This window comes from Leguminivora glycinivorella, chromosome 13 (genome assembly GCF_023078275.1).
Source record: "Leguminivora glycinivorella isolate SPB_JAAS2020 chromosome 13, LegGlyc_1.1, whole genome shotgun sequence".
In the NCBI taxonomy this organism is placed as follows: Eukaryota; Metazoa; Arthropoda; class Insecta; order Lepidoptera; family Tortricidae; genus Leguminivora; species Leguminivora glycinivorella.
The window spans coordinates 15,116,583-15,141,838 of NC_062983.1; the positions used below are offsets into that span (position 1 = coordinate 15,116,583).

The window sequence follows — 25,256 nt, forward strand, 5'->3', positions numbered from 1 at the left end:
CTATCTTTCTTACGTCTTGCGAGAGGGACGGGTGTGTACAAAATTATCGAGCCAAGGGGTCTGTCAAGTTGAGAGGAACAGTGGACAGCTGGCTCTTGACCAGGTAGCGGCTAGCAAAATGACGGCTAAAGTGATTTCAGGACGCGATGTGGCAGGGTATGAATTTCTGTTTAGATACACATTTCGTTAATATTTCTAAATATTTTTTTTGAACAAAAATATTTTTAAGTTTTTATGCACTTTAGATTTGTAGTCAAAAAACGAGCTTTCATTCAAAAATATTATTAGGTATCTGGTATTACACATAGGTATCTAAAAATAGTTTGGAATAATACCTATGAGCATATTTACCCACCCCAGCTAACTCCTAGATCGTTAGAATCATTTCACTCAGGTTCTAAGGGCCGGTTTCATCAAAGCGTCTGTCACCGTAAAGCGTTCGTTAAATTTTTCCATAGACGTCTGCTGCATGACGATGACGTGTCTGTCAAATGTGGTTGATGCAACTGGCCCTAAGTCTCTTCATTGTAAAAGTAAATTTAATTAACGGACACTATTGTAATACTTTCTGCCTATGTCCAGTGCGATCGAAAATGAGTTGCGGCAGCAAGTCTCCGAGCTCCGCGCCGTCAGCGCGACGTTCAAGCCCCGCCTGGCCATTGTACAGGTTGGAGGGCGTGAGGACTCCAATGTGTACATCAGGATGAAGCTTAAAGCTGCTGAGAACATCGGCATCACCGCTGAACACCTGCGGCTGCCGCGAGACATCACTGAGGGCGAGGTAAGTTTAAATCAGTTGGTGCCTCCTCTCTACCGCAACCCAACAGACAAGACTCGCTATCGTCCAAGTTAGCTGTCGAGAGGACTCCAACGTCTACATCAGGAATATCAGAATGAAGCTTAAAGCTGCCGAGAACATCGGCATCACGAACACCTGCGTCTGCCGTGAGACATTACTGAGGGCGAGGTAAGTTTTATTAAGACAAGACTCGCTATCGTCTAAGTTGGCCGTCGAGAGGACTCCAACGTGTACATCAGCATGAAGCATAAAGCTGCCGAAAACATTGGCATCACTGCTGAACACCTGCGTCTGCCGCGAGGCATCACTGAGGGCGAGGTAAGTTTTATTAAGACAAGACTCGCTATCGTCCAAGTTGGCCGTCGAGAGGACTCCAACGTGTACATCAGCATGAAGCATAAAGCTGCCGAAAACATTGGCATCACTGCTGAACACCTGTGTCTGCCGCGAGCCATCACTGAGGGCTTATCGTACAGTTGGTGAGCCTGCTATACAGTGGTTTAAGTTCAGCAGATGATTTTGTTGCGACGTTCAAGCCCCGCCTGGCCATCGAACAGTTGGTGAGGCTGCTATACAGCAACCAAAGTTCAGCAGTTGCTTTTATTGCGACGTGCAACAGGGCTCCATCAAAGTCTACATCAGGATGAAACTCAAGGCCCCTGAGACATCGGCAAAACTTGCGTCTGATGGCGAGCTTAGTTCATAATCATAACCTTCATAGGCTCGGCCACTTGGTGAGGTTGCTACGAGTACAGGAAGGTCAGCAGCTCAAGAGTCGATGTGCCTGTTGTGTGACATCACTTTAGTCGAGTTTGGTCCAGGTGGTAGGGACTCTGCTGTGTCCCTTTTAGCCTCTAGCTCTTCTTTCTCAACATCATCATCGACGTGGATATAATTAAGCGATAATAATTTAGGCATAGGAAATAACCATCCCCCGCCCCCCTTACGGTGTTACGTAATATGTGGATGACTCCTTTTTTTTAACGTTGGGGAAATGCATTTACGCATGCTATCCGGTCCGGGGGACCAGGGGCGATGACGGACTAACCAGGAGGACTACCGTCTAAAACCACCAACGAATTCCGTCTCCGCCTTGGGTAGAGAGTCGCAGGGTCACCAGATAAGCATTCCACCACGATGTGGATGACTCCTTAATGAGCTATTTTGGAATTATATAATACATAGTAGTTACTTCATTGCTGTAAAAATTCAATAATGATCATCTATTTTTTGCAAATTATTAGCGTACTTTATGCAAACAACACAATTTGTCTCGTAAACAAGTTTTCAATATAGTATTGTGGTGCTCGGCCATCTGACCTGAGATAACACTATCAGCTGTTTACGTTGTGAGTGATGTGATGTGATGTAATCATCTCATCATCTTGTTTAATGTTATGGAAAATATCAATGTATATTGGGCTCTTTGCAACTAGGGTTCCCAATTATTCACTCCAAAATCTGTAGAAATACAAAACAATGAAATACTATTTTTGTAATACTTAACAGCGATAGAAATTGGGAATGTAGTAACTTACCCATTTATTGAATACGTAATTGACGGGTTGATAATGGAGATTTGTATATTTCGAGGGTTTACTGGTGAAACCCGATAAATCGAGATAAATTGTCTTTGAAGTAACAACATTGTGGATATTGCACATCAGTTCGAATTTCAAAAACCAGTTTGCTCAATTTACCGGGTTTCACCAGTAGTGCCAGTAGCCTCCGCACCACAACCCTCGATTTACGAAATAATACAGTCGAGCGATTCGAGCCATTAAAATTGAAAAATCGCGATTCGGTAGTTATAGTTATACCTATTTTATGTTACTCCTGCATTATCGCCCTAAGGATCTAATACTACTTATCAATTATCTTATTATCTTTGTTTTCAATTTACAACAGTATTTACACTATTTACGTATTTGATTAAATCTAAATGTCTAATAAGGATGTGTGTTCTCAGTTGCTGAACCAGATAAAGGCCCTGAACGAGGAGCCATCCGTGCACGGCATCATCGTGCAGATGCCGCTCGACTCCACGCACGCCATCGACTCGCACGTCATCACCGACGCCGTGTCGGCCGACAAAGATGTCGACGGGTGAGTTGAACCTGATAAGGCTCTGGACGAGGAGCCGTCCGTGCACGGCATCATCGTGCAGATGCCGCTCGACTCCACGCACGCTATCGACTCGCACGTCATCACCGACGCCGTGTCGGCCGACAAAGATGTCGACGGGTGAGTTGAACCTGATAAGGCTCTGGACGAGGAGCCGTCCGTGCACGGCATCATCGTGCAGACGCCGTGTCTGCCGACAAAGATGTTGATGAAGGTGACCTTGATTCCTTAGTTCCTGATGATCATCATTATACGAATAGTAATATAAGCTGAAATGTAAATAAGCGTCATGGAATAGGTACAGGCTGGAGGCAGAATTTCGACGACGTTTATTATTTGACCTATGGCCATTGGCGTTCATTATCAGAGCCGGCGTTTCGCGACACCCACTGCCACTTTTTTTCTTACCGAAACTTCGCTAATTAGTATTGTGTACCTATATTGGTATCTGGAAATCATTGTAACTTTAATTTAATAATGTTTAAATCAATTATATTCAAATTGCATACTTTTAAATAAATTTTCAATGCATTGTATACATTTAATTATAAGTCAAAATCTGTTTATTCATATTACATTAATTTCATTATGGCAACTTTTAATTCAAATTTGACAGCTTTTAGAGCTTTCAAAAACTTACTGTTACTGTTCGTTGTTCCGCTAATCCAACGACACAGTGTCACTTTCTTTGTTCTTCTCATATTTATTCACATTTATACAATTTGGAATCCACATCCATGTAATTTGGAAGCCAGGGTCCTTACGAAGCCTCTGAATTGCAAGAAGACAAGGCTGTGGCACCGAGTCGAGCTCCATCAATTCAACGGACTTTCTTCAACGAAGCCGTGGGTCATCCAGGTGGCGTAGGGCACATTCAGCTACGTGCCAGTTCCGGAGCTGACACTCATCGTGTCCCATCAGTCAGGATCGACGAGTGTACCCAGCATTCACCGGACACACGGAGCATCCCACTGCAGTGGGAATTCACCGTAACCATCAGACAGTTACGGAATCCAGCCCATCCAGCACCAACCAGACCAATCCAGGAGCAATCCAGTGGAGAACAGCGGCAGCCATCCATATTCATATTGAGGAGCAGTCAGCGCAGAAGGAGGAAGCACGAAATAGTGAGATCGTTCCTTTTCCTTCTATTCCATTCACATTCCTTTGTTTTTTTTTTGCAACTGCTTCATCCATTCATACATTTCAATTATATTCATATTAACAGTTATTCTATCAAATTCACATAATAGTAAATTCATTGTTTTCATTGCCACAGTTTAGTCAGTACACAGTAGATATTCACACTTATTCACATAATATTCATTTTTGTAGGCATATCCTAACCTTTTAACACATTCCGTAGCAATACATAACATTTACATTCACAAATTCACTTTTAACTTCATACCTAACTTTTATTCATTAATCATACAGTCATTTCAATAATTCACACGTCTAATTTCAATTTTAAACACTTTTAATCTCACGCGAACACGTTTTTAGGTCAATTTTATGTCTAACTGCAGATTGCCGGTAAGGTGTAAACAAACTCATTAAGTGATTACATAACCATCAGTGCATCTCATCTCGTATCAGCTTTGCATTTAAGTTTGAACGCCTGATACTTTCGAATAGCAAATTTTATTCATGACATTTTATTTAAATTTATTTTCTTAGGCAATTCAATTAATTTATTATGTCACAATGTTTTTTGACTCAGATTTACACAAACTTACTTACAGGCGTGAGATTATTACAGGTAAACTTACAGCCTTTCAGAGGTTTGTTACAAATTTAGCAGCCGAGCCACAGTTAAGCGATTTGCAGCTTGCTGAATTGAAATTAAGATTTGATAGGATAGGAAATATTTATGACGAATTCGATTCAATACAGACAGATATTGCGATATTGTCTGAGTTCACAGTCGAAGAGGATATCGGAGAGGAGCTGGCTCTCTTCGAAGATGCCTACTTCGCATGCATGTCATCGGCTCAAGTACTAATTCAGAAATACTCAAAGCCTAATTCTACCATCCAAGTGTCGACTCAGGCTTTGAAAAATAATGTAGACTGCAAAACACATAATTTGCAGTCTACCTTTCACACAAATATATGCAAAGCCGCTACTGACATTTCATTAAATTCAAATATTCAGGTCCCGGTTTGTAGGGAGTCAGATTCAATCGGTCCCAGGCACAGCTTGGCGCCAGAACAAGACGCTTGTGAGGAGCAGTTTACAAAAACTGATCCTGATGAGCAATCCACATCATCCATTAAGTCGAATGAGCCGCCGACAGTTGGCTATATCATTAACAAATGCAATCCCAATCGTGTGGTGGGAACACCGAGCAACCTCGTCTATGGTCACGTTCTTGAGAGTCCAGGGTTGCTCAGTTTTATACATCACATTATTGTGTACATATACAAATATTACCGACTCACATTCTTTCACGCAGGGCCTCTTTTGAACAGGAAAACGGTGCAGCTCTTGATGGGCACCATATCAAGAGAGCATGAGGCGTTAGAGGATTCACCGATTCATTTACACCAGTTCACATTAGTCACACACATTCACACAAGCACATTCAGTCATTCACCTACTGATTCAAACTAACGGCAATTCTTATTCAATTTAAATTCAGTCCTATTTCCTTCCCTTCCCATTTCCTCGCAGGGCGATCCATTATTTTCATGCACATGCACAGATTGCAGCCCTCAAACTTCACCGGTTCGTGGCACTCATCTGCACGGCAACTTCAGGAGGCATGACATCCATGGCAGCGACGGCATCGCACGGCCTACATCATTTACCCTCTCCCTGTCAACACATTATTGAAGTCATAGACTCCAAGGCGGGAGCATGTTCAGAAACGTTCAAAAATTGTATTCATTTTTTTTATCCTTATTTTCTGTATCACAATTAGCCAATTCATTTAATAATTTTATAAATAATTTAATTCATTTTTTAATAATATTTCAATAATTAATTTAATTCAAAATGCAAATGTACAAATTCAATAATTATTCAAGTGTTTCTAATATTCAAATTTTAATTTAATAATGTTTAAATCAATTATATTCAAATTGCATACTTTTAAATAAATTTTCAATGCATTGTATACATTTAATTATAAGTCAAAATCTGTTTATTCATATTACATTAATTTCATTATGGCAACTTTTAATTCAAATTTGACAGCTTTTAGAGCTTTCAAAAACTTACTGTTACTGTTCGTTGTTCCGCTCTCCAACGACAATTCACTGTACCACTTTCTTTGTTCTTTCTCATAATTCGGAGTAAACCAGCTTTAAACTACAGTCCGCTTATCATTTAACACCTCTGCAACACCTGAGCCCAGCGAAGATTATCTATGCGATATCTGCACTTTCTTGGTTCACCGCAAGCTGGTGGTATTGATTTCTGATATCTCTATTTGTGAAAGTAACTCTTTCTGTTATAATTATTTTTAGGAAGGAAATTGAGTACCTTGCTTTTTTCGCTAAATGATAAATCGCTACTCTTAAAAAATCCCTACCTTACTAAAATCTACATGACTATCCGAGTATAAACTAATTCAGTAGATTTGAAAGGATGATCGTTGCAGCCATATAATTCTCAGAGACTTACAGTAAACGGCCATAAATAATGCACTTGGAAAGAGACAATTAACGTCACATAAACAAAACCGGCCAAGAGCGTGTCGGGCCACGCTCAGTGTAGGGTTCCGTAGTTTTTCGTATTTTTCTCAAAAACTACTGAACCTATCAAGTTCAAAACAATTTTCCTAGAAAGTCTTTACAAAGTTCTACTTTGGTGATTTTTTTCATATTTTTTAAACATATGGTTCAAAAGTTAGAGGGGGGGGGGACGCACTTTTTTTTTCCTTTAAGAGCGATTATTACCGAAAGTATTAACATTATCAAAAAATGATTTTAGTAAACCCTTATTCATTTTTAAATACCTATCCAACAATATGTCACACGTTGGGGTTGGAATGAAAAAAAATATCAGCCCCCACTTTGCATGTAGAGGGGGTACCATAATAAAACATTTTTTCCCATTTTTTATTTTTGCACTTTGTTGGCGTGATTGATATACATATTGGTACCAAATTTCAGCTTTCTAGTGCTAACGGTTACTGAGATTATCCGCGGACGGACGGACGGACGGACGGACGGACAGACAGACATGGCGAAACTATAAGGGTTCCTAGTTGACTACGGAACCCTAAAAAAGAGACAACGCTTTACGAAGACGATAAACCGATGTGCATTCTTAGGGTCCACCCACACCCCACCATCTAGAGTCTCACGAGCGTAGCATCGGGAAAAAGACGCCTCGTCGACGTTGCGTCGACGTCGCGCCGTCGCGGCGTCAGGCTTTGCCATACAGTTGGCCCGACACTATACGCTCGCGAGACGCTAGATGTGGGGGGACCCTTAATGGCCGTTCATTACGCAAGAGCCCATTTGTGATACATCTAAAACTTTTATATCCTATGAGCCATTAACGACAACGATTCCATTTTCAATATCTCAGACTAAACACCATCAACGAAGGCCGAGCGGCCGTCGGCGACCTAAGCGGGTTCATTCCCTGCACGCCCGCCGGCTGCATCGAGCTAATCAAGCGCGCTGGCGTGTCCATCGCGGGCAAGAACGCCGTGGTGCTGGGCCGCAGCACAGTATAAGGATATATCAGTAGTTAATCTCCGGCAGCGGCGGCGCGGTCGTTACTACTGCGCAAGGTCACGCAGGGTTGTACATGTACAACGTTACTATAATCGACTTCGTACAATGTAAGTTGTTGTAAATCTAATAGGTACTATTAACTGTAAGTAGGTTTTAGTATAACAATACCACGTCATGACACCACATTAGTCAGTATTGAAGACACAAAAAATCATTATAAATATATTACTCTCATACGCGCAATAGTAGATTGTGTAACAATAATTGCAAAAGCGTTAATTTAAGTGTTCATTTTATATGTTTTCTCTAGAATACACCCAATCCATCACAATAAAAAAAAGATTCGTTTGAACTAGAAACGTAGGTACCTACTGTCCTACTCGTATTAGTAACTGTGTATGGCGCTATGCTAGTACCAACGCTCTTTCTACCTTTTTATCTAATAAAGATTCAAGTACGTATTTGTTTCTTAAATACTGACGAAATCATATTTACATAAAATGTTTGAATAGATGTTTGCACAATATTTAAGTAGGTACCAAACTTTCGAGCTAGATAGATCGCAGCATCTACCTAAATGTCGTTACAGATAAATCCTTATTGATTTTAATGTGTCATTCTAGCTTTAAATCTCACTTTTACGCCATTTACGTAAGCAATAATGTACCTAACACTGCAAATATATAACAACCACTTACTTTTCTGGGTGTCTAGGAATTCTAAAGAATGACATTTCCGCATTTTGAGAACTTTCCATACACCCATAAACACTACAGTAACGAAAATATGTCTTCGGTGCTGACGTCATTTTCTCCCGAACTCAACACGTCAACACAGCGCGCAAACGCGGCCCCGACTGTCCAGCCCAATAATCACCAGTTTCGCATGTTTTCGCCGCATGCGAGGGGTGGGAGGGGGACACACCGCGCGGCGTGAAGTTTGTAAGAAGAGTTATTACTGGTTTTATACTGTGGCCGCAGCCGCATCGTCGGCACCCCCGTCGCCGAGCTGCTCAAGTGGGAGCATGCCACCGTCACCGTCTGCCACTCCAAGACCAAGAACCTGAGCGAGATTGTAAGTTTCCTGTGTATAAGGGTACTCGTAGATAAGATAAGAAATAAGAATCTTCAGCGAGCTGTTCGGAACTATTAACAAAGGCCGTGTTGCATTATGCGATCTAAGCGGATTCATCCCTTGCAGGTATAGAGCTACTGCTCAAGTGGGAACACACCACCGTCACCATCCGCCACTCCAATACCAAGAATCTGAGCGAGATCAAGTTTCAGGAAATTGATAGATTACGTTAATATGAGGAGAAAGTTTCCTTCAGCGAATTTTGATCATTAGGTTTTCTCGAGAGACTTTTAGGTATAGTAGGTATATTAAGATCAAAATACTTCCGAAAAGAGTTAACTGGTTTATAGATGGAAGGCAACGCGTACCTATATGATACGAGTAGAGTAGACATAGGTACATATATCCATATCCATCCATATCCATCAGATCAAAATTGGACGTGAGTGTTTTTTGTCAGTGCTTGAATATAATTAAAACTGTTATAGGTATCATTTGGTCGGTTAAGTCGGTTTAGTCCACATAAATTAAAGATCTACCACGAGCTAATATGACAAGTTCCGACTAATACACGTAAAAAAAAACCTGAACAATCATTTGTGTTCTTTTAGGCAAGACAGTCTAACACAAGGGTGTCAAGGGTTCCCTAACTGTTTTTAAAATACATCTCCCTGTTGCCTAAAAGGAAATGTCCTCGCCCCCCATCCCCGTGTACAAGTAGATACAGCACATATTACTGAACTATTAGTTGTCCTCTTATCCCACGGCCCCGCTCCCCCCTTATATTGTTTCACTTTGGAAACCCCTGGCATGTCCATTTGTATTGCAGACGAAGACCGCTGATATCCTGGTGGTGGCTATCGGCAAGCCTGAGCTGGTTCGCGGTTCATGGATCAAGCCTGGTGCCGTCGTCATCGACTGCGGCATCAACCCCATTCCTGGTAAGTCCAACTTGCATCAATCTGGAAATTCTCTGAGCGAAGTGACCAGTTTTTCCCCCCGAACTCCTCGAACCCGTGCCCACCATCGCAATTCTATGTAAAACAATGAACATAATTGGTGAATGTCTAATTAACACATCCACGTAGCGCGTCTCTGGTGAAAAGGCGCTTACGGATGGTGCTTTAACCAGACCTATTGATGGTGTCAAGATGACGCGCAATTTGTCAAATCTCACCGTTAATGGCATAACAATATGAACCAAGGCACGAATCTTCTTGAATGACCTTTCCCTTTTCGCATAGAGAACCTACTTAATCACTTACATTCGAGTTCGTTCTCCGTATAGACAGATAAAGTCTAAGAAAAAAACGTACCTCACAACCATAGAGAAAAAGGTACGGTGACCTAGATGGCGTTATACCTTTGGGGGACGCTCGGCTAGATATTCGATTTCGATGGACGCTCGCTAATATTAATACTTGACATTTTAACAAGCCTGTGTCGAGAGATAGCAGCCTATGCACTGTGATTACACATTTTACTTTCACAGTAACTCTCTATAAAACTCGATCCTCTTGGGTAGTAGCCATATACGTAATAGGGGTAGACGAATTACGCATCCGTTTGCAGGAGTTTTAAACATTTCAATAGATATTTTGCTGTGTTAAATGATACGTAAGAAGGGTATTACCTACTTTCATGTCTCAATCATATCCGATTCATTACGAATCCTTTAATGTTTGTTTTTGCAATCGAAAGTACAATAGGCGGAACAAGGCACCGCACCGGCACATCAATGTACGAATGTAAACAACCATTGTAAGATCTGCATCAGAGTGCCTTCACGGGTCGCCCGCTGCGACTGGTGATGATATCCATACTGTTCAATCTTGTGATTATTGATTGTAAATTAATGGGATACCTCAAGTTGTATACGTAGGTAAGAGTTCTGTGGATTTAGCAGGGACGCAGTATTTCGCGCGATAGATAGACTAAGGGCCCATTTAGACGGTACGAGAACTCGCATACGAGTTTTATTACATTGTGGTATTTGATGGCTGTGCAAAATTGTATGTAACCTCAACAGCCCGCAATGTAACTAAAATCGCATGCGAGTTCGCACGACGTCTAAATCACGTCTAAGGGCCAGTGGCACCAAAGAGTCTGTCTCCGTTAAAGCGTTCGTAAAATTTTATTGTATGGGAAGTTCCATAGACGTCTGCTGCGTGACGATGATGTGTCTGTCAAAAGTGGTTGATGCAACTGGCCCTTAGTACCTTCATTTTCCCATCATTTTAATAGAGGAAGGGGTTAGTCTATTTTGCCATCGAGATACTGTCGCATTGATCATGTTACTAAGCCTACTGTTAGTTGTTTTTAGTTTTTATATGCCTGTGCATAAAATGACGTAGGTTATAGTTGTTTTGAAATCTTGATGGGTTATGTTATGGTTTAATGGTTACGTAATAGTTATGACCGATTTCAAAGTCTGTATATTTTTGCAGTTAAAAGGCCTGTTATTGAGACGGGAGTTCTCTGTATCTAGATTTAAATACCTAAAGTTTTTTTTTTACAGTGGGTAATTCTTTTATTTCTATCAGTGCATGTATGTAAGTACTAGCTTTTTCCCGCGGCTTCGCTCGCGTTAGAAAGAGACAAAATGTAGCCCATGTCTCTCCATCCCTTCAACTATCTCCACTTAAAAAATCACGTCAATTCATCGCTCCATTTTGCCGTGAAAGACGGACAAACAAACAGACACACACCATCCCATTTATAATATTAGTATGGATGAGTCGAGAGACTGAGCCAGAGCCCATTCCCCGGGCGTCAAGTCTAAGTGCGTTTTCACATTATCCGATCCGATATCGGATGTCGGACCGATATCCCATAGATTACAGGCGCCATCTTGGATTTTTTCTATTGTTGTATTATTTGACAAAGGTTTTTACTTTTAAATATTTTAATTTTATAAAATTTGACTCTTGGAGACGCTATACATCTCCATGGATTATTTGATTAAGTATAATATTTTTACTTGTAATATTCAGTCTTTTACAACTATTGAAGTATTATAGATTTCTTTTATCTTTGTATCTGTTTGCACTTTCTTTATGTATTGATTATAGTTAGTAATAATATGACATTTAGAGACTTTATACATCTCTAATTCTATATCAGTGTATAGCTACTTTGCTTATGATTAATATTTTTAGTTAATATTTCTATTAATTTCATTTGTTTAACTTTAATGAATACTCTGTAATGTTGACATGTAAAAGTGCCCCCGTGGCCTATTTGCTGAATAAATGATTTTGTATTTTGTATTTTGTATTTTTGTATTGAAATCCTTCCGACATCCGATATCGGATTGGATAATGTGAAAACGCACAAATGGGGCGCCAAATTCGAACTTCGTCATATTCGTTTTTTTTTTAGTTTTTGGTTTGGCGCTGCCTTCCTCGCTAACATGCAACCTTCACCCTCAGATCCCACAAAGAGCAGCGGCCAGCGGCTAGTAGGCGACGTGGCGTACGCGGAGGCGCAGCAGGTGGCGTCGGCCGTGACGCCGGTGCCCGGCGGCGTGGGGCCCATGACCGTGGCCATGCTCATGCGCAACACCGTGCAGGCCGCGCGCCGCAGCCTCGACCGCCTGCGCGCGTCCGTCTGGCCGCTCAAGCCGCTGCGGCTGCTGCCACACTCACCGCCTCCCAGGTATAGACTGAACATAGGCCAGTGACTGGGGCTAGTGGGGCCAATATGTGAGCTTACTGTAGCTGCTGCACCAACCGCCGCCTCCCAGGTAAACCCACAGATGGATGCTGATAAGCAACAATGTGTCAACCCACACGCCAACCATTTTGAGAAAATGGCGTCTAAAGATTTTTTCTCATTTTTTTGTGTTTCTCTTAAAAAAAATTGTTTTTATATAGATTGTTGTGTTTTTCAGCTATAATACGTTCAGTAGTAGTGATTATTGTAGCTTAATTTCAAAACAAACTTCAATTTGACGAAATAATGCCCTTTTCTTTTATTGCGAATTGTTCGACGACGTCAAACTTTTTCAAGACTGTGTTATGATACTTAACCCACTTTTGCTAATTGTTTAAAAATATCTATGAGTCTTAAATAAACATGTTAAAGCACATAAATTGTTGTTGTAAAATACTCTACCTATACATATTTTTAACTTTATAAGTGTTAAGTAACATATCAGTCATGGTCACTTATGTTATTAAGTATGTAGGAATCAATACATTATTTATTAATCAAACCTTTTAATGATTTTTCTACTCCCGAACTGTTATTCGTCATTTACAGGATTGTGCGTATCGAAAAAACTGAAAACGCATTGTTTAGTTCTGTAATCATGGCAACGCATTGCATTAACGATTACTGCGTGCGTGCGCGGGAAGGCTTTGGGCAGCTGAGCTGACAGTGCAAACCTTTGCAATACAGGAAACAGTGTGAATTTCGCGAGAATCATTAAAAAAACTATTAAAAACTAAGTGCATGGTCGTTGTAAAAGTATTGTATGCAATGGTGTTTAACTGACTCCAAAATACTCGTGGAAAGTACGCCACTCATATTTCTTGACCTCCTTTAAACGCCTGTTGAATAAAATACTATAAATTAACTATTAGAGTAATGATCATTTCTAGACACATATTTAAATTATCTGTGCTTTTTCAACAAAAAATCGTTACAAAAACCAAATAATCATCTTTAAAAAAAAATAAACTACTTATCTAAAATATACAACAAAATATTTTTTTACGCTAAGAAATAGACTAAGTCATTTAAATTATGAATAACTTATGACTTGTACAAGAACAAAACATAAAATATTTTTAACAAACTAATAAACTACCATTCAGTAAGTATTCAAAAATCAAACAATATTTTGATGCATACATTAACACGTCTTAATGTAATTAGTAATTATAAAAAAATAGTAGCTTATATTATATTTTTATATAAACACGTACTTGTAAAAAATGTTTGCAAATTATAATAACGAATATGTATATTCATGACTTAAAATGTTCAATTTCGTACTGAATTTACCATTCATGTGCAAAAATATACTAATGGACTAAGTCATAACTTATTCAAACATAAATTAATATGAACAGTTATATTTTACAATATAGTGTCATGGTACTTAGACCAAAAACGAACAATTTATGACCCGCATATAATTTAACAATAATGACTTATGTTTTATAACACGGGTCGTAGCATAAAACAACGAATAAAATATCATTTTGCAATAATCATTCAAGTCTCATAGTGGGTAACTATGTCATTTTTTGCGTTTTGCAAGAATGAGTCAAGTGTATAAAAATCGTTGAGTCAACCCTCATAACACATTATTGTAATTTAAATATGTCTTCTGCCAATTACTATAATAAGTTAAGGTTCTTGACACATTAATGCAAAACAGGCAACACACGATAAAGGATTTGTGTTAACCTATTTTTTTACTTTTGGGATAGTAAAAATTTTCAAAATGAAAAGGTCATTTTTGCAAATAGAAGTTTAAAAATCCAACTATAACATGGCATTAAAATCTCATTTTTTTAGTTTTTGTGGGTTGACACATTATTGCTTATCACCATCCAGATGATAATGACGAATCTTCATTCGTCACCCCTGCTGGGGTGTGAGTCACCCTTTCCGCGCTGGGCGCTGTGGGGGCTGTGTTGGGGCGCGCCCCATCCTTGTGGGGCGGTCTGTCGTTTTTGGGGACGACTGGGAAACGAAACCCATAGAGCAAACCCGTACACTCAACAAAAGAGTAGCGACTAGTACGACTATGCGGCAGATCATAATGCGGACGCCTCCCCAACCACTGCTTATCAGGTAACATAATGCCACACCTATCGTGTGTTGCTCGTTCATGATCATTGTCCTTGCACGGTTGATACTGGGCTGTATCTTCGCGTGTTCACAGTGTGTGGATACAGAGAATGGGTACAGTGGCGGGCACTTGGAATACTTGGATATTTAGGTATCTGCGATTTATTCTCCCCTTTTGGTTGGTAGGTATACGTATAGGTATTATGTCAATATATCTAAGATCTAAGTAATAGAACATGTTTAAAATGATACGTATTTATAACATGCCGGATGAATTATAAGCAGATAAGTTCGTAAGTAAGAGCTAAAAGTTCAATATCCCCCTTCGAGTAAAAAACTTTCAATTATCCTTGTAGGCCTTGTAGCCAATCGATCACCTTTGCAATTACTTACGTCATTTTAAACCTACCTACCTATTCGTTGGGAATACTCTCACTGTCATTGTGTAGTTCTCAGAAGGTAAAGAGCCTTTATACATTTTAACAATACGGAAGAACTATCAACATTTTTTGCCAATTCTGAGAACGACGTCCTAAACCCTGACTGATTCATGAATAAGTATGATGTGTCTCGAACAGGTAGTTAGAGTAAGGCAATTCTAGTTCTTACTCGTACTTTAATTGAAAGATGACTGGACCGCAGTCATCTGAATTCATATGATTAGTTGGTAATACACGTAAAATGACTAAATATTCGCTACATTCATACCTATATGCCACCGCAAGTATGTGAAGTATGTGTCGATCAGTGGTGGGAAAACTTTTTTCATTGCGGATCAAAATTTTAACGAAATTTATAGGCGGGCCGGATTTACACAAAAAATTAATTTTTCCCCTCACTAGCTCAGAAACACGTGTTTTGTCCTTTAATGTTAGCGGGTAAAAACGCATTTTATCCACTAGTGGGTAAAGTAATTTGACCTTGAATAAAGTCAAATTAACTGCTTTAAAATTGATCAAACTAGGTGAATCTAGTAATAAAGACGATTTACCACCTGTGGAACTAGTGGAAGCAGTGATAAACGCATTTTTTGCGTTGTAGTTTCCTCGCTATAGTGAGGGGAAAAGTTTTGTGTTACACTCGGGTGCAAATGTATTTTACTTCTCGTGTGTTAAAAAACTCGCAAGTTCTGGATTCTATTCTCGAACCACTCGCTTCGCTCGTGGTTCAACTATAGAATCCTTTCCCTTACTCGTTTGTCAATTCCACACTCGGCGTTAAAATACAACTTTGCCCCCTTGTATGACAAATAACTATTACTACAGTGCTGGCCATATCACACACTATTTTGAAGGACCGGAGGTGGCAGGCCCGATAAAATACTTTCGCAGGCCGGAGCTGACCCGGTCCGTACTTTGCCCACCACTGGTGTAGATGATCCAATCCAATGACGAACCAATTATCATTAACAAAAAGTTTTGTTACAGCGACATCGTTATCGCGCGCGCGCAAAGGCCCAAGGACATCAACGAGCTCGCCAGCGAGATTGGACTCGCTCCGAATGAGGTGTCCCCGTACGGCCGTACTAAGGCCAAGATCGCTTTATCCGTACTACAGCGGTTGAAGGAACAGAAACCCGGGAAATACATCGTCGTTGCTGGGTAACTACAATACTAATACTCATCTCATTCATGAATCTCAAGGACATCAACGAGCTAGCCAGCGAGATTGGTCTGGCCCCGAATGAGGTCTTCCCGTACGGGCGTACTAAGGCTAAAATCGCTTTATCCGCACTGCAGCGGTTGGAAGAACTACCCCCCGGGAAATACATCATACATGGTCGTTGTTGGGTAACTACAATCCTAATACTCATTTCATTTATAAATCTCAAGGACATCAACGAGCTACTAAGGAAGATTGAAATCACCCCGAACGAGGTCTCCCTGTAGTTATGGGCATACCAAGGCCAAGATCGCCTTGTCCGTGCTGCAACGGTTTTAGGGCTTGTAAAATATATTGTCGTTGCTGCTAGCAAGAGAGATTGGTCTCGCCCCGAACGAAATCTTCCAGTATCTATCGGCTTACCAAGTCCAAGCTTGCATACCTATATCATCGTAAGTAGCTGGGTAAATCCTAATATTAATTCCATTCATAACATCCAAAGACATCAACGAGCTCGTTGCAGAGAGATCCTTGTTATCAAATATTACCACAATGTGTGCTTCTTCTCCTCTCCGTCAGGCCTTATAAAGGGCGATATCAATTTGTTATTTTCATAGTTCGAGGTATATAAGTATAATATAATATTACTCTCGAACGATCCAGTGATGTCTTGCAATACTTATTAATTTCCCTAATTTATCCATCTTATACAGGATCACGCCGACTCCACTGGGAGAAGGAAAGAGTACGACACTATTGGGTCTCGTGCAGGCCCTGTGTGCGCACCGCGGACGTAACGCGTTCGCCGTGATGCGTCAGCCCAGCCAGGGACCCACGTTCGGAGTTAAGGGGGGAGCTGCTGGCGGTGGATACTCACAGGTAACCAGAGTACCTATTCGACATTGCTGTGTTATCAATATGTATAATTTACATTTACACCATGTTGTTGGTTCCATTGTAGTCGTCATATTTACAAATCGACGATATGCTATTGGTACTTTTAAGGTGATATCATTTTTCGAGTCTTCTTGGCAGGTATTTTCTGTACACAAGTCGGTTGTTTACGTTTTATAACTTAGGTACCTGAAACGTACGAAATATGTCAAGCAGAAATAATTTATCATAAAAAGTATTCAGGCACCGTTTAATAGCATCCTTCACAGAAGTTTTAAGTGGTGAAATTAACCTAAAACTTATTACATAGGTTATCCCCATGGAAGAGTTCAACCTCCACCTGACGGGCGATATCCACGCCGTCACCGCTGCGAACAACCTGGTGGCCGCTCAGATGGACGCTCGCATCTTCCACGAACTCACTCAGAAGGACGGTCCGCTCTATGACCGCCTAGTTCCCCGCATCAAGGGGTTCGCAAGTTCTCCCCCATACAGCTGCGAAGACTGCAACGGCTGGGCATTAACAAGACTGACCCTGACTCTTTGACTGAGGAGGAGAAGACCAAGTTCGCCAGGCTCAATATTGACACGTCCAAGATTATGTGGAACAGAGGTGAGTGGCTTAATCTTTAAGTGTCAGATTACATAGATGAACGATAGTGTCTTCCACAATTTCTTGCCCCGCATCAAGGAGGCTCGCAAATTCTCCCCCATACAGTTGCGAAGACTGCAACGGCTGGGCATTAACAAGACTGACCCTGACTCATTGACTGAGGAGGAGACGACCAAGTTTGCTAGACTCAATATTGATACATCCAAGATTATGTGGAACAGAGGTGAGTGGTGTCGGTGTAATCTTATAGTGATAGGGAATGCAGGTGGATACGACCATCTTCGACCAGCTCACACAGAAAGACGGTCCGCTATATGACAGCTTGGTGCCCCGCATCAAGGGGGTTCGTAAGTTCACCCTGCTCACCCCCATACTGCTGCGAAGACCCGGAGTCTTTGACTGAGGAGAAGACCAAGTTCGCTAGGCTCAATATTGACACGACTAAGATTATGTGGAATATAGGTGAGTACCTATTTATCTTATAGAGTTAGAGGATACAGATGGATACGAGCATCTTCCACGAGCTCACACAGAAAGATGGTCCACTCTACAACCGCCTGGTATCTCGCATCAAGGGGTTTCGCAAGTTCACCACCCTAAAACTGCAAAGACTTCTAAGAAAAAAATGTTTAGTTACACTGTATAGTAATAACAATTTCTTTGTTTCAGTGGTGGATCTAAATGACAGATACCTGCGCAAGATCACAGTGGGTCAATCCCCAACGGAGAAGGGCTTCTCACGCGAGACCGCCTTTGATATCTCTGTGGCTTCAGAGATCATGGCCATTCTCGCGCTGGGCACAGACCTGACGGACATCAAGGAGAGGCTGGCTAAGATGGTGGTTGCACTTGATAAGAGTGGCAACGCCGTCACTGCTGACGACTTGGTAAGATATTTCCAAGATCATGATTATCCTAGCGCTGGGCACAGTTTTGAAGGACATTTGAAGGATATATATTCTTCTTGGGTGGTCTGTGTGTACCTACACCTCAAATCAAGGAGAGGCTGGCCAAAATGGTTGTGGCGTTGGAGAAAAGTGGAAACGCCGTCACTGCTGATGACTTGGATCAAGGGAAAAAACAGAATACTAATAGAAGAACCTCGTTAATCTGGATTGTCTCGATCTAGACGATATTTAGGTACCTACATATACAGGGTGGCTCATTCAAATCGGTCAGTATGGGAAAGTCTGAAACTATAAGACTTACGAAGATCTGTTCCTAGGAACCATGTCACCGATTTTAATAAAAAGAAAAACTGCATTCATGCATTTGTAAAAAAACCTGTGGAACTGTATAGATGTTCACTTCGAACATCTACTAAAATAAATTAAATTATGTGAAAACAATGCATTTTATTCATTTTAGACATCATGTTTCATAGAGGCATTTACTGCTTAAGTTAACACCTACACAATCGATAAAGAATAAGAATAAGAATAATTTATTGAAAAACCTTATTGGTAATGTTACATTTATGCGTTTACTTATACGTGCTGTGTGTGTTGTGCTGTGTATTTGAATAGAAAAATATGTAAGTTTATTTTTTCAAAACAACCGGGTTCGATTCCCCAGCTGGGTACAGTATTTTTTTTTTCAAATGTATCAATGCAGTTTTTCTTTTCATTAAAATCGATTACATGGTTCCTAAGAACAGATCTTCGTATGTCTTATAGTTTCAGACTTTCCCAAACTGACCGATTTGAATGAGCCACCCTGTATATAGTAACTTTTCCATCCTAGTTACCAGATCTTAAGTTAATCCGGCACACTAACAAGCCATTTGTTACAGGGCATGACTGGTGCCATAATGACGTTGCTCCGCGACGCCTTCGAGCCAACCCTGATGCAGTCCCTTGAAGGAACACCCGTGTTGGTTCACACTGGACCCTTCGCTAACATCGCTCACGGCTGCTCATCAATTATTGCTGACAGGATCGCTCTGCAGCTGGCTGGACCGGCTGGTTATGTGGCTACGGAGGCTGGCTTCGGATCTGACATTGGTAATATATTTGTCGATTTAGGATATTTTCTGATGTAGTCCCTCGAAGGTACAGCCGTGCTGTTCCTTACATAATCGTTAGAAACAATATGCGTCTACCCTAGCTGATAAAATCGCACTGCAGCTGGAAAAACCGGTGGGTTGCGGTGCTACTGAGGCTGGCTCTCACATCGGATACATGATTATATTCCGTCGTTTTAGGATTTCTCCTAGGTACACGAATTTGCAAAAGCTCTAAGTGCGTTTTCACATTATCCGATCCGATATCGGATGTCGGACCGATATCCCATACATTACAGGCGCCATCTTGGATTTTTTCCATTGAAATCCTTCCGACATCCGATATCGGATCGGATAAAGTGAAAACGGCCTAAGAGAGGCTTGTGAAGTTCAAGAGTTTTAGTCTTTGACTGTTCAATCGTCAGTAAAAACATCATTTTAAAATTTAAAGTAGGTATTTTCCTGGATAACAATTAATCTCTATGACTGTTTCCAGGTATGGAGAAGTTCTTCGATATCAAATGCCGCGCGAGCGGCGACACGCCTCACTGCGCGGTGATAGTCGCGACGGTGCGCGCGCTCAAGATGCACGGCGGCGGCCCGCCCGTCACGCCCGGCGCGCCGCTCCATGAAGTCTACGTCAAGGTAGGTCTGACGACTGGTAGGTAGGTCGTTGACCTCTACGCCACACTGAGATGCTTTTTTCTGGTCGGAGGGTTGGGAATTTAGAGATAGATCCTCTATTGTATCCCGGGAAATCCCGGGGAGACACTGAGATGTGATAGTCGCGACGGTGCGCGCGCTCAAGATGTTCTAAGTGGGACTGGAACCCGGAGTCCCGGTTCTTTCCCGGTTCTTAGTATTTTTAGGGGTTCCATACCAAAAAGATTCAAAAACAATCCTTATGGCGATTCTCTCCGTCTGGCTGTGTGTTTTGAGAGAATTAGCACATTGGATTGGAAATAATTAACAAAATTTTGCTGTACCTGAATGTGGTTTGTTTACGTTATACATATTAGGAAGTACAATAGTACCATTTTGCAAATTGCATTACCTACTTGCAATAATTATCATGTTTATCTTGTCAGATTCAACTTTACTAATGATTTACAAATATTAAAAAAAATACAAATGCAGATGAAATAAAAAAAATAAAAAAATCGGATATTTCGAAAAGAACCGGGAGCACCGGTTCCTAGTTTTTAGTCCTGGTTCTTTCGCCACCATAAAATTACCGGGATTTCCCGGGAAATCGAGTACCGAGAAATACCGGGAGCATGCCCTAGGCACGACTTCATGAAGTCTACGTCAAGATAGGTTTGACGTCATGTGCTCTCATATGGTTATGACGCGTCACTGATGTCGATTGTCTCTGCGAGCGCTACATCGGGTATATACCTATTACCTACGCGTGTTGTGGTTATGTATGGGTTTGCGAATTACACATATTACCTACAGCGAATTCTTAAGAGTTGTAAAATGATTCTTGGTAACTTTCATTATTTACTAGGAATGCAATGACACATGATGTTAAACCAGTGTTAAATCGCCAGTATTTTCGTTGTGTTTTGCCTGGTTGTGTCATTAATAGTAGTTGTACAGCGGGCTGAAAAGCGTAACGGGAAAAAGAATATATAATGTTATAAATGGACATAAATATCAGAACTTATTTAATGTGCGAGCAAAAGAGAGTTTTACATTCAAAGAAAGCACCGAGCACCTTGTTTAATAAAATCGATCAAAACATAAATAGGTATTACACACGGAAACTTTCTGTTACCAGGAGAACCTGGAACTGCTTTCTGTTACCATCGGAGACGTTCTGTTACCACCTGGAACTGCTGGAGAAGGGTCTGTGCAACCTGCGCAAGCACATCGAGAACGGGAACAAGTTCGGCGTGCCCGTCGTCATCGCCGTCAACAGACACGGGTCAGTATTCTCTCGCTCCGTCAACCTCTGGAAACGTTCCGTTACCAGGAGAACCTGGAACTGCTGGAGAAGGGTCTGTGCAACCTGCGCAAGCACATCGAGAACGGGAACAAGTTCGGCGTGCCCGTCGTCATCGCCGTCAACAGACACGGGTCAGTATTCTCTCGCTCTGTCAACCTCTGGAAACGTTCCGTTACCAGGAGAACCTGGAACTGCTGGAGAAGGGTCTGTGCAACCTGCGCAAGCACATCGAGGACGGGAACAAGTTCGGCGTGCCCGTCGTCATCGCCGTCAACAGACACGGGTCAGTATTCTCTCGCTCCGTCAACCTCTGGAAACGTTCTGTTACCAGGAGAACCTGGAGCTGCTGGAGAAGGGTCTGTGTCTCTTTTTCCTTCCGCGAGTGTCGTAGGAGTCGACTGTGGGATATGGGTTTAATTGTGCTCTTTACTTAATTGCACAAGAGCGGCATTGAAACTTGAGTCGTTTCATGGGCTCTGCCTATCCCTAATGGGAATACGGGCGTGAGTATATGAATAAATGAATAAGTAATTAGGTACTTCTTAGTAATTGCTCCTAAAAGGAAGATCCTGATTGAGCCCATTATACCAACGTTTTCTCAGATATTTCCCATCAACGGATCGATTTGGTCACGATTTGATATTTCGCAATGTACTTAATATGCAACTTTTCCTTCCTCCTGTGCTACTTAGCCGGATTTTATTATTCATCATAACGGCACTTCCGGTTATGTAGTTAGATATTTAATTATTTAGATATACGAGAGGTTAAGTCCCGTTTTAATTTAATAATATGAGTGAAGATCGTGTTAGTTTCTAATCTATACATATTCTGCAAAGAGTCCGATCCTTATTAATTAATCTTATTATATCTCGAACTATTTTATATATGTAAGTACGAGTAGGTATATACTTAGTCAAATTTGTTCCAAACCAAGCCAATCAAGCAGTAACATTATTAACATAAATGTTGCAAAATAAAAAACTCTGTAACGACTGTAACTATAAACTAACTCATTAACTTAACTATAAGATAAAAAGATGTACCTAACTCACTAATTGGGCCTAGCAATATACTAGTCTGTTTAGTTAATAAGAATTATTTATTATTGGAGTGACATGTAAAATTACTTATAATTTTATCAATAAAAATCTCATTTCTCATTTCTCAACACCCTACTTTAATTCTAGAAACGACACGGAAGCTGAGCTGAAGCTCGTCCAACAGTTCGCCGAAAAGAACGGCGCGTTCAGAGCGGTCGTCTGCGACCACTGGGCCCGCGGCGGCGAGGGCGCGCTCGACCTGGCCGACGCTGTGGTCGCCGCCTGCGACCGGCCCTCCTCCTTCAAATACTTGTACCCACTGGGGGGTACTATACAGGAGAAAATCCTTACCATCGCCAAGGAGATGTACGGAGCTGGTGATGTGCAGTATACTGATGAGGTGCTGCAGAAGATCAAGATGTTTACTGAGAAGGTAGGTGAGCTGTTAGTTACTTAGTGTTGAAGACCGTTTGTCGTAAAGAACGGCGCCTTTCGACTGGTCGTGTTTGATCACTGTTTGGAAGCGGCTTTTGCGAGAGAAAATAACCTTTATTATTCTCTGTAAAAAACTTACAAGAGGACCAAAATATCTTGCATCTTTGTTAGGACCCAAGTTCCACACATTAAATGAGGATAATTTTTCGTCTTTTCCAGGGCTATGACAAGTTCCCTATCTGCATGGCCAAGACGTCCAACTCGCTAACCGGCGACCCGGCCATCAAGGGCGCGCCCACCGGCTTCACGCTCCGCATCAACGACATATTTGTCTCCGTCGGAGCGGGCTTCGTCGTTCCCATGGTCGGGGAGATCTCCAAGATGCCCGGCCTGCCCACCCGCCCTAGCATATACGATATTGATCTGAATACTGAGACTTTGGAGATTGAAGGGCTGTTCTAAGTTATCTCAAAGTTTTATGTCTTATCGCTGTTGATGTCTTTGTTACGACTCGTTTGTCGAAGATCCATAGATATAAGCGATAAAAACGCTAGTCCGATACTAGTACTGTAATATACTTTTCCCCTCACTAGCTCGGAAACACGTGTTTTGTCCATTAATACCAGCGGGTAAAAACGCATTTTATGCACTAGTGGGTGAAGTAATTTGACCTTGAATAAAGTCAAAAAAGTGCTTTAAAATTGATAAAAGTAGGTGAATCTAGTAATAAAGATGATTTACCACCTGTGGAACTACTGGAAGCAGTGATAAACGCAGTTTTTGCGTTGTAGTTTCCTCGCTATAGTGAGGGGGAAAGTTTTGTGTTACACTCTGGTGCAAATGTATTTTACTTCTCGTGTGTTAAAATACAACTTGTATAACAAATTTGTCAAATCCCCTTGTATAACAAATAACTATGTCAAATCCGTTTCAAAAGTTATATTAACATCTGTTTCCCTCAAATCTTATAGTATTTGGCCTATATTATCTGGCTCCGTGTAAAGATGTGTCTCATATCAAACTGACGACTAACGCAACATAGTTGAAAACATATTTCGTACCAAACCGAAGATAATTATCGTACAAAAGGCGAAATCAAAGAGTGAACTCAAACTTTTGACCGGTACTGTATGACCGCGAAAGGGCGAATAAATGTAAAGCCTGAGTGCACGCTACTATTGAGCGTGCAGCGAGGCGGGGAGTGCGGCGAGCACTTCTAACAACTAAAGCTCATACAACTGTCCTGAGTCGACGCTTCATAGAGGCGGACGGTTGCCCACTCCGCGGCACGCCCCAACGAACGAGGCTCAGAGTGTCTAGTATGCACTCAGGCCCTAACGGCCCAGCCACGACATTGGTCTAAGCGCGACAGCGGTGAGCGGCAGCCATACGTGCGAATGAAAAGTCCCATCGCTGTGTCTCGCTTCAATGTATGGCCGCCGCTCACCGCTGTCGCGCTTAGACCAATGTTAAGAAGGTTTACGACCTCAGTCATCCGTTTGTATTGAATATATTTTAACTGCCACGCTATCATCTTGATAACTTTTTGGCGACTTTTACTCAAAAAGAGTGGTCAGTGTTGTTAATTTTAGAGAAGCGGTACGTATCTATTTGCGAACTGCTCTTCAATATTGATTGTATCATGTAATCGTTGCTATTGGACGTTTTATAATGTATCAAAATAAATGTTATATTTTTTATGTTAATGCATTGTTTTTTTTTTTATATCCAACCTTTTTTCTGCCTTTTTAAGGCACTGGTCCCACCGAGAGCTAGTAAACTATGAGCTATCGGCTATAAAAACGAACAAAAGATTATCACTCCTGTGTAAATAAAAGAGACACGGCGATGTTTATAGTTACTCGCCCAGCGGTGAGCTATCAATATCGCCGTGTCTCTTTTATTTGCACGGCAGTGCTCATCTTTTGTTCGTTTTTATAGCCGATAGCTCATAGTTTACTAGCTCGCGGTGGGACCAGTGCCTAACGCTCTAAATGCAAGAATATGATCAAGGAAAATCGAGTATAATATTATTAAGCTTATCATGTTTAGTTGAACATTAATAAAAACTTGGCTCTAGTAGCATTTCGAAGAACCGTTAAAAGGCTTTGCAGGAAAACCGGTTACACAACAACAATTTATTTAAAGTATTTAGAGGGTTCCGTTTTGGCGGACCAAGGCTGCGGGCGGGCAGACGAATAGAGCGAAAATGTTTATAAA

At 41.2% G+C, this 25,256-nt stretch overlaps 1 protein-coding gene across 1 annotated transcript; it reads left to right on the plus strand.

Annotated features, from left to right (window-relative positions):
* Positions 1 to 23,737, plus strand: LOC125232357 (C-1-tetrahydrofolate synthase, cytoplasmic). Its single transcript, XM_048137989.1, is given in 17 exon segments — positions 1 to 156; positions 583 to 781; positions 2,769 to 2,905; positions 7,466 to 7,598; positions 8,590 to 8,691; positions 9,521 to 9,632; positions 12,123 to 12,348; positions 15,924 to 16,097; positions 16,812 to 16,977; positions 17,303 to 17,462; positions 17,465 to 17,605; positions 18,275 to 18,492; positions 19,398 to 19,608; positions 20,104 to 20,252; positions 21,586 to 21,689; positions 22,749 to 23,034; positions 23,256 to 23,737. Coding segments are annotated over 17 exon segments (2,799 nt in total). The 5' UTR covers positions 1 to 118; the 3' UTR covers positions 23,499 to 23,737.
* Positions 23,738 to 25,256: the final 1,519 nt, after the last annotated feature.